Source organism: Triticum urartu, chromosome 2 (assembly GCF_003073215.2).
Source record: "Triticum urartu cultivar G1812 chromosome 2, Tu2.1, whole genome shotgun sequence".
NCBI lineage: Eukaryota > Viridiplantae > Streptophyta > Magnoliopsida > Poales > Poaceae > Triticum > Triticum urartu.
Window position 1 is genome coordinate 599,198,401 of NC_053023.1, and position 10,824 is coordinate 599,209,224.

The following is a 10,824-nucleotide window of genomic DNA, read 5'->3' on the forward strand; positions in this document are numbered from 1 at the left end:
CGTGTAGTGACGGTGCCTTCCATTCCATGCACGCGCGAACCTTGTTTACTTCTTCTTCTTCTTGGCCCCGCTGCCCAATTTTTATCCAGTCCTGCTGCCACGCCATCGCCGTCGCCGAATCAGCTCGCAGGGGAGTGCGCTATCGTGCGGTGTACATAGCCGTGGCGCCATGGCATTGCATCGGCTCAAAGCTCTTGCGACTTTGAAGTTTGAACACACTGCACTGCAGACCTAAAAATAATCTGAAGAAGAAAGTGAGAATTCGGTTGCGTCGCATGCTTTGCAGAAACAGGGATTGATCAACGACTCACCGCCCGGCGACAGAGTTACGGAGGCCTGATTTTTCTACACCCATCCCCAAGTGCGTCCATGTGACAGTCGGTTGGGCATCATCGACCGATCATGGTCCAGGCATGTGTGGGTGACTAGATGTCACTCGTGACATGCACATGCAATGGCGCGGGTGAGTAGGTGACTGTTCAATCCAAAAGCTAATTGGATAAACATCCAGCTTTTGGTTAAGTTTTTAATTACAGGTTCCAATCCAGAGCTTATAAAAGGCGCCCCCTCCTTCCCATTCAGAGCACGGAGCTCCAGCACCAACCCACACACGCACCACTCACCTCACCAGCAACCTCAGACAGAGGCCGGAAACTCAGGAGCAAAGTCTTCGCCTCCTCTTTCGCGAAAAACAAGTCTTCGGTTCTTCGTTCCAACAGCAAATGGAGAAGGCAGGACACGAGCATGTGATCGGCATCCCGGTGAGCAGCACTGCTATCGGCATCGAGGAGCCCGAGTTCACGAGCGGCGATGCAAAGTATTCAACGAGCGTGCGTACCGGCGGCAAGTCAGACCGCAGGACCGGGGACAAGTTTGCTCGGGGCGTCAAAGAACATGGTAAGCCCTCCTTCAGTCCTTCTCCAGTCCGTCTGGATAAATCTTTGTAGTCTTTCGTGTTCATAGCTCTGGTTGTGAATCAGACACTGAACGTATGTTTCTGCAGTGACTCTCGGCCCAAAGCTGTACGAGACAGTGAGGGGAAAGCTGTCGCTGGGCGCCAGAATCCTCCAAGCCGGCGGCGTGGAGAAAGTCTTCCGGCGGTGGTTCTCTGTTGAGAAGGGCGAGAAACTCCTGAAGGCCTCGCAGTGCTACCTGTCAACGACCGCCGGCCCGATCGCCGGGTTGCTCTTCGTATCGTCGGAGAGGGTGGCCTTCCGCAGCGACCGGTCGCTGGCGCTGACCTCGCCCAAGGGCGACACGGTGCGGGTGCCGTACAAGGTGGCCGTCCCGCTGAGGAGGGTGAAGGCGGCCATGCCGAGCGAGAACCAGCACCGGCCAGAGCAGAAGTACGTCCAGCTGGTGACCGACGACGGCTTCGAGTTCTGGTTCATGGGCTTCGTCAGCTACAAGGCATCCCTGCAGCACCTCGAGCAGGTCATCGGCGCGGCGGGGGGTGGGATGAAGGTGCCGTTGTCGCAGGGGGCGGGCAGCGGGAGCGGGCGGCGCCTCCAGCCTACCGCGGCGTGAAAGCTACGCGAGCGCACGGCGATGGGAAAAATCCACGGCGTTGCCGATCACTGTCTGATTTACAACACGAGCAGCATGCGTGATTTGGGAGACCTCGTCGGCCTCGGCGACTAGGCGAAGCGCAACATCGCCGCCGGGAGCTCAGCAAGGTGTGAGGACGGGCGCTCGGCCGAGTCAACGCCGCACGAGGCCGAGGTTGTCGACCTGAGGCTGGATGGGAACGACGAACCGCGCGAGCATGGGCATGGCTGTGAAGACGCCCCGAGCATGGGCACGAGCCTTGCAGCGGGGGCCCTCTAATGGCGTATCAATGGGCGTCATGGGCCGCGGAGTGTACCAGTAGCAAGCTGTGGCGGAGGCGCGGGTGAGAGTGATGATAATGCTCAAGGAAATGGAACACTGAAGGGTGTGTTTGGTTTCGTTGATGAGGGGTGATGTTTGGTTGGGGATATCGAATTAAATGGTTTATTTTTTTTGAATTTCAAATTTCTGAATTATTTTAACCTTTAATCTCTAATCACCCTTTATCACTGTTCAATTTAACCTTTAATCTTTAATCATCCCTCATCATTCTAAATCATCTAACTTCCCAAACGGTCACCCATCCTCTCACTACTTCAACCTGAGCACGCTTAACTTCCGGGTTCTATTCTCCCTCGTTTCCAAGTCTGCACTTTTTGTTTTCCTAACAATAGTAAGATGTCAATCCTATTAACCCTCATGAATTTAGCTTGAGCATGAAGTCACACATTTCACTGTTTGAGTTTGAAACTATTGTTCTAAAAATCAATAATTATTTAGTAACATTAATATTTCTTGAATAAGTAGTTTGACCACAATTTGACCCTAGTTTGACCATAGTTTGACCAGATTTGACCAAAATTCAAAAAACTGAAATAATTATTTAGTAACACTAATATTTCTTGAATAAGTAGTTTGACCATTGTTTGACCACAGTTTGATCATAGTTGACCAAAATTCAAAAAAACTGAAATAATTATTTAGTAACACTAATATTTTTGAATAATTATTTAGTAACACTAATACTTCTTGAATAAGTAGTTTGACCATAGTTTGACCAGATTTAACAAAAATTCAAAAAAAAACTAAAATTTGAGCATAACTTTTTTCTTTTAGAATTTGAGGATTCTAAAAATTTGCAAACAGGCCGTAGGCTGTCAAAATCGGAAGCGGATTTTTGTTCTGAACATTTTGATATATTATACGTTTTTTCCCGACATCGTATGCAAAAGTTATAGCCGTTTTACATTTTCCCTACATTTTTTGCAAAACATGTCCAAATTTAAGTTTTTAAATTTTCCTAACTAGTAGATGTAGTAATATAACTACCTTTCGAAGGATTTTATTTTTTGAAGTTTTATGATTTTTTCGAAACAAAAAAGGCGATCCAGAGGGGGGTAGAGTTTGAAAATGGAACCTTTAGTCCCGGTTTGTGTCTAAAACTGGGACTAAAGGTCTAATCTTTAGTCCCGGTTTGAGACACAAACCGGGACTAAAGGGGTCAGATGAACCGGAACTAATGCCTTAGCCGCACGAACCGGGACCAATGCTCACATTAGTCCCGGTTCGTGACTGAACCGGAACTAATGGGCTGACCCGACCTGGACCTTTGCCCCCTTTTCTACTAGTGGGGGTGGAGAGATTAGTAGGAAGTTTACGTAAGGTGGGAACGTAAGTGTACGTAGGTGTAGCATTTTTGCTCATATGCATACTCCATCTATCTATCTATATAGGGCCTAAATGCATTTTTTGAGACAAACTTTAACCACGTGTTAAAGCATACCATCAAATTCATACGTGAAAGAAGCTTCCATAGTCAAAGACAAACTCAAAAAACACATGAGGCTCTATATATAGGGATGGAGGGAGTATATAAATGAAGTAAACAGATAATTAAGGTCGACTCCAAAGTTGATGCTCATTTCTCCCTCATACGTCAAGGCGTATTTAGATATTAAACTGGCGCCCAATCGTCTTCTCAAAATTCAACTGTCTAACAGTCCGGACTCTCCAAATCCAGACCATATGTGTGGAAGAAATGACGTTGTACGGACTATCCACCATGTTATCTCCAACACACGGGCCAAACAGAAAAATCTCACCCCACGATGCACCCTCCCTTTTTTCTGTTGACCCTCCCCTTCCCACTCGGTTTCCCGCCGTAGCGGGACATTTCTCACTGGAACCCTCACTATTAGGAAAAAGGGCTATAGATGATATGGCCACTAATGGCGCACCAGACATGTGGTGCGCCATTAGTATATACTAATGGCGCACAATGTGTAGGTGCGCCATTACTGTCCAAATACTAATGACACCCCACATCCACGGTGCGCCATTAGTAACAAAAAAAAATTCATTTTTTTCAAAACTAGTAATGGCGCACCAGTGGATAGTGCGCCATTACTAGTTAAACTAGTAATGGCGCACCAGTGGATAGTGCGCCATTACTAGTAATTTTTTTTATTTTTTTATTTTTTTAATTTTTTCAAAACTAGTAATGGCGCACCAGTGGACAGTGCGCCATTACTAGTTTAACTAGTAATGGCGCACCACTCCCACGGTGGGCCATTACTAACTTGGCCCAAAATTTCCACCGAATGCACGCCCCCCTCCCCCCGTGGACTGCCTTTTCAGTTTAAAAAAAATTAAAAAAAATTGATGGAAATGTTAAAAAATTAAAAGAAAATAAGTTTCCCATGTGATATGTGGTCTAGTTGTTGGGAAAATTTACAAATATGAATTTCGACTTTATTTGCAAAATCTCTCTGGAATTTGTAAAATGAGCATAACTTTTGCATACGAACTCGGATTAAAAAGTTTTCTATATGAAAAATCATCTACTCGAAAAGTTACATCCAAATTTAACTGGAAGAATCCCGTTAAACATTTTCAAAATACCCAAAACCTAACAGAAAAAAAGTTACGGGGCTTTTAAGATCCAGAGGCAAAAAAATTCAAAAAAATTTAAACTTACTAGTGGCGCACCGTATGCTAGGTGCGCCACTAGGCCACTAGTAACAGAAAAAAAATTGGTTTCAAAAACATTTGAATTATTTTTCAAAATATGATACGTAATATGACCGGGAAGTTTGAAATATTTTTTCAAAATTTCATCATACTCATGAACTAAGTCCTAGACATCAGCAAAGTTTAATATGATTGATATGATATGTATGATAGAACTACGAAGTTAAGCATGCTCGGGCTGGAGTAATGTGAGGATGGGTGACCTTTCGGGAAGTTTGACCACAGAGTGTGATTTGACCCAAGATTAAGCCATAGTGACCCGAGATTAAGAAAAAAATAAATTTTTTTTGAAATAAATTTGAATTTTTTTTATTTTTTTAAATATTGCTACTAATGGCGCAGTCCTCACAAGTGCGCCATTAGTATACCAGATACTAATAACGCAACACTGGTGCGCCATTAGTAAAAAAATCTAATGACATGGTGCTAGTGGCGCACTTGTAGTGCGCCATTAGTAGCGAAAATAGGTGCGCCACTAGCAGCCCTTTTTCTAGTAGTGCCTCTCCTTTAAAATTGGATGGCGCCCACCTCACCTTCATCGTGCATTGCAATAAGGATGATTTTTTTCTTCATATTTATAATCTAATAGAGTGGGTTAAACTAACAAATACTATTGACACAAAACAACAAATAACTAGCCCATTGACACAAGATTATTCTTGAAGGTCCATTCAACTTTATAAATGCGCACTGACGTGGAAGGCGAGTGGCAACCTGAACGCATTCCTAGCCTTCAATAAGCTCCACCTCTAGCCCACACACCATTCATTGCTATTGCCAGAAAGGATACTTGTCGTTCTTCTTCTCCCCATCCTTCCCTACATCTTCTCCTAGCCAATTCAAGGACGAAAAGTGTGAATAGTAACTTGTATATAGTGTTGATTTTCGCGGGAATCCATTTTGGCTATAGGGAGCACATGGTCCTGCGTGACAAAAATGGCTTTTTACAAATGTCTTTTTTTAAGAAATAGATGTGTTCATTGTCACATCCAAATAGTACATGCAAATTTCCAGGGGAAAACTTAAGAATTTTGACCTGTGCAAAAAAAAACACAAGTCGAGCGCCAAATATTAACTCCAAAGTTACACTTAATTTTTTTTCACCGACGAACCATTGCTATCCCATATGACATGAAAATTGTCAAGCACACTTGCTACATTTAGTATGAACATCTAAAAAAAATCAGAATTTTTAAAATTTATTTACTAATTACTTTGATTTTACTGTTCATTAGGGAGCATATGCTCCCTAGAGCCAAAATCCGCTTCCTGATTTTTGCATATTCTTTGGCGACACTTTTACACGAGTATAACACTGATCATGTTTGTTGCCAACAAAATTCAGGAATTTTAAACCTGTCTTGCATTTACTAATTTTCTTTTAGAAAAATCGAGCGCACTGGCACATGAGAGCCAATCGAGTTTGCTATTAACTTCCTTCATTTATTTACTATTTGCAAGATAAAAGGAACATTCTTTTTGTGCTCAGAGATATTGGTGTTACTGTTCACTTCTTCAAAGAACATGTTACCTTTTTTATGTGTAGGGAGAGAACATGTACGCCTCGGTACTCACTCGGCTATGTGTCGAATACGAACATGGTATGGGCTCTGTGACCTGTCGCTCTAAAGCCTGGGGGTCCGGCCTATAGGACAGACATTGCCATAAGCGCATACAATATAGGCCCATCCTACTAACCTCTAAGTTTGGTTTACTGTTGCTCGACCCATCCTTGTCACCGCAACCCTAGAAAAAGGCGTGTCTGACAGTGGGCACATATAACTCTTTCTTTTGTGTAATGGCCTCACATCACTCTGCTATAGAAAATTAGAAATCAGCACAAACAATGACTTGATAATTCGCAAATGAGCTTCTGTCAGTCCAAAAGTTATGACTTGATAAGAAGCCAAATCAAAGTAGCATCACTAGTAGAAAAAAGACCTAATGTGAGACATATTAATGCCGGTTTGATTTTAGCCCGGTACTAATGGTACCATTAGTGCCGGTTCAAACGGCTATGCATTAATGCCGGTTCGTGTTGAACGTTTAGTACCGGTAAGTGCCACGAACCGGTACTAAAAGGGGTGATGGCAGGCCGGCGTCAGGCAGGAGCCCCACGATCACCTTTAGTACCGGTTCGTGTCACAAACCGGTACTAAAGGGCTAACCTTTAGTACCGGTTTGTGCCATGAACCGGTACTAAAGTGGTCTGACCTATAGTACTGGTTTGTGACACAAACCGGCACTATAGGGCAATTTTCAAACTCTACCCCCCGGTGTGTCGCCATTTCAGTTCTGAAAAATCAAAAGAAAATGATAAAAACTTCAAAAAATAAAATCCTTCAAGAGGTAGTTATATTACTACATTTACTAGTTAGAAAAATTTGAAAACTTAAATTTGGACATGTTTTGCAAAAGGTGTAGGGAAAATGTAAAACGGCTATAATTTTTGCATACGATGTCGGAAAAAACGTATAATATATAAAAAAATTCAGCACAAAAATCCGCATCCGATGGAGACTGCCTATGGCCTGTTTGCAATTTTTTAGAATCCTCAAATTCTAAAACGAAAAAAAGATATGGTCAAATTTCAGTTTTTTTAAAAAAATTGGTTAAATCTGATCAAACTACTTATTCAAGAAGTATTAATGTTACTACATAATTATTCAAGAATATTAGTGTTACTAAATAATTATTTCAATTTTTTAATTTTTGGTCAAACTATGGTCAAAATGTGGTCTAACTATGATCAAACTTATTCAAGAAATATTAGTGTTAGTAGATAATTACTGTTTTTTAGAATAATAGTTTCAAACTCAAATGGTGAAACGTGTGACCTAATGCTCAAGCTAAACTGCTGAGGGTTAATAGGATTGACAGCTTACATTTGTGAGGAAAACAACAAGTGTAGACTTGGAATGTAGGAGGAATAGAACTCCGAAGTTAAGCGTGCTCAGGCTGGGGGAGTGAGAGGATGGGTTACCGGCTGGGAAGTCAGGCGATTTGGAATGAGTGATCCACACTTAGCAGTTAAGAGAGGTGATTAGAGACTCCTATGTGTTGCCCCTCATATATACCCCATGTAGTCGCATCTCAGACGGCCTGTCGTTTCGTGCTTGTAATACTCCTCCTCATAGTGATTGCGCCTTTGTGCGTCCGTGATTTTCTGCCGCAAAGGTTTTCCATGTAAAAATCCGTGTCTTTATGTCTCGTTTATTCTCGTTATTATCTAATAAGTGGTATACAGAGCTGAGGTTGCAAATACGAGATTTGAGACGAAAGATCAGGGTTTCGGGCTGTGCGCGCCGCCGCCGTTCTGCGATCTCCGGATCGGAGACTATTTTCGGTGCGAGCTGCTATACGAGCCGCTGCAGCCGCAAGTCGCCGAGATCGACCAGGTTTTCATCGCGCGGCGCTTCGGAAGCGCGGCCACGTCTTCCTGTCCACAACAGCCTTGCTTCAAGTCCCGACGCGAGTACTACTTCTAATCACCTCAAGCATCGATCGAGTCAAGTTCAACTGTACATCACGTGAAGACAAGTACCGCACTATCTCTTGGATTTTTTACTACGTGAAGCTTATCTGATTCACTAGTAATAGAGTACAAGTTCAGATTCTGTTTTTTGTCTTCGACTGCTACGTCCACCCGAAGCTACCAGGTGCTATTGTTTTTTGTTTCGTTTGATTCCGCATATTAAATTCCATCGAGAATTTTTCTACGACTTGTACTATTTTGTGCACAGTTTATCAACTCATGGCATCCATGAAGTATGATTTTTCGCTGCTGGATCGTGACACAAGGTTTACCCTATGGCAAGTCAAGATGCGGGCGTTGTTGTCACAGGCCGACTATGATGTAGCACTGGATAGTTTTGGGAAAAACCGAATTGAGGACTGGACTGCTGAGGAGAAAAGAATTAATTGTAAGGCTTTGTCACAAATTCAATTCCATTTGCATAATAATATTTTGCAGAAAGTTTTGAGCGAAAAAACTGCCGCCGCTCTATGGTTAAAGCTGGAAGGGATTTGCATGACTAAAGATCTCACCAGCAAGATGCATCTGAAGCAAAAATTATTCCTGCAGAGGTTACCTGAGAGAGGTAATGTTTTGAATCATATTTCAGAATTTAAGGAGATTATTGTCACAGCCCTAGAATTTGATTGCAACTAGTTTCATAAGCATCCATGCATCATGTCTATATTTGTTTGAAATTTGAAATGGGGATGACAAGCCCTAGCACTAAATGAAATGCAATTAGGATCAAAATAAAAATCTTTTCAATGATCCTGAAATGCCCTTCTAAAATGTTCATCATCTTTGCCTTGGTCCATAACCTCTGCCAAAAATGATGCTCACTTTTCTAGGACACTTTGAATCTTTGAGTTAAATCTTAAAGTATTTGCATTTGGACATTTAAATGCTATAAATATTTTTAAATGTCCAAATAATCTTGGAAGTATTTTTGGGCTGTTGGAATTAATTTCAGAGGTGCCCATAAATATTTTCAGCATTTTATAAAATGGTTTAGTATTTTACTAAATCAAAACAAAACAGAATAAATAGAAAACAGAAATGGAAAAGAGAGAGAGAGGAAACCTTACCTGTGCAGCCCACCTGGAGCCCAAGTGGCCAGCCCAGCCCACCTGGCGACTTGCCAGTCATCTTCAACCTCTGCCAGTAGGCAGAGGGAGAGACTTCGCACGCGGCCGAGCGCGCCACCTCCTGCTTCGCGCTGGCTAGCCTTCCTCGAGTCCACCTGCACGCCCAGGAGATGAGGGTGGCCCCCTCTCACTTTCCCCTCCTTCCTCTGCTTCGCCCCCTTCCTCTGGCCTCTCCTCCTCGCGCCGCCGAGCACACCCGAGGCCACCGACACCGTTCGCCGCGCTCACCGCCACCCCCTCACCTCTCCGACGCGGCCCCGAGCTCCGCCGTGCCTCCCTCGTCCTCCACTTTGTCTCACGCGACCGGAAGAGCCCTACGCGTCGCCATCGTCGTCATCATCATCGACGGCCACCGGAGATCGCCACCGCCGATTCGACACCTCCGAGCGTCCCCGAGCCCGCTAACAATCCCTACGGCACCGATGTGAGCTCCGCCACCGTTTTCCCCTTACCCCGTGGTCTGTCTGTCGCCGTAGCCGTCGCCCCCTTGCAGACCGTAGCACGCCGCCGCCTGAGCTCGCCGTCAACGCAGCTCCGGTGACCATTTGGTCACCCCTGCGACTCCAACGGGTTCGCGGCGTCCCGTAGAGCGTTCCTAGCGCAAGCAACCGCCCGTTTGCAGGCTGCAGCAGCTAACCCGTGGCCACCCGAACTCCGGCGGCCGCAACCGAGCTCGCCGCCGTCGACCCCGGCCACCCCAGGCCCAACCACGGCCACCAACGGACGCGACGTTGCGCCAGCTACCCGTAGAGCCCAACCCCGCCTCCTCTCGTCGCCGGAATCGCCGGAACGAGCGACGCCGCCGCGTCTGTGTGTCACCGCGGTTAGCCGCCGATGTGGCCACTTAGTTAAAGGCTAATCACCCGCTAATTAACCTCCCAAGGCACTGACAGCGGGCCCCGTCCCTTAATTAACCACAGGACTTAGATTTAACTTAATCTCGGTGGCCCCACGTGTTATCTTTGACCGTGCTGACATGGCCGTTGACTGGGTCCACACGTCAGCGACCCTAACCAGCACTTTGACACTGACCAGTGGGACCCACTGGTCAGGTTTGACCTGGACCACCGAGTTGACCTGATGACGTCATAGTGACATCATGCTGACACAGTAATATGTTTTATGGATTTTAAATAAATCAGAAATGATTTATTTAATTCAGAAAATATCCAAAACTTCTAAAATTTATAGAAATTCAACCGTAGCTCCAAATGAAATAATTTATATATGAAAAATTATCAGAAAAATTCAAGGAATCCATCTGTACCATTTTCATGCATGTTTGAGCAAGTTAACCTCACTGTTTAGGATGAAACATGATTAGGGCAAATTTCATAATAGGTTTGGAGTTGGAATTTGATATAGTTTTGAATTCCACTTCAATTAAAATGATTTTATGTTGCATTAGCCCAAATCACAACATATTGCCATGTCATGATCATGCATCATATTGTTGCATTGCATTGATTGTATTCTTCCTTGTTTGCCGGTAATTGCCCCCTCTCAGTAGACGTTGTTTCCGACGACGTGATCGATGACACCGATGAAGAGCTATACTATCTTCAGAAGTGCCAGGCAAGCAAA

The 10,824-nt window shown here is 44.3% G+C and overlaps 1 protein-coding gene across 1 annotated transcript; it reads left to right on the top strand.

Annotated features, from left to right (window-relative positions):
* The first annotated feature begins 574 nt into the window (after positions 1-574).
* LOC125533740 (GEM-like protein 7) lies at positions 575-2,065 on the top strand. The gene is made up of 2 exons (XM_048697102.1): positions 575-897; positions 1,004-2,065. Exons 1-2 carry the CDS (start codon positions 723-725, stop codon positions 1,525-1,527), a joined length of 699 nt encoding a protein of 232 aa, XP_048553059.1. The 5' UTR covers positions 575-722; the 3' UTR covers positions 1,528-2,065.
* The last annotated feature ends 8,759 nt before the right edge of the window (positions 2,066-10,824 follow it).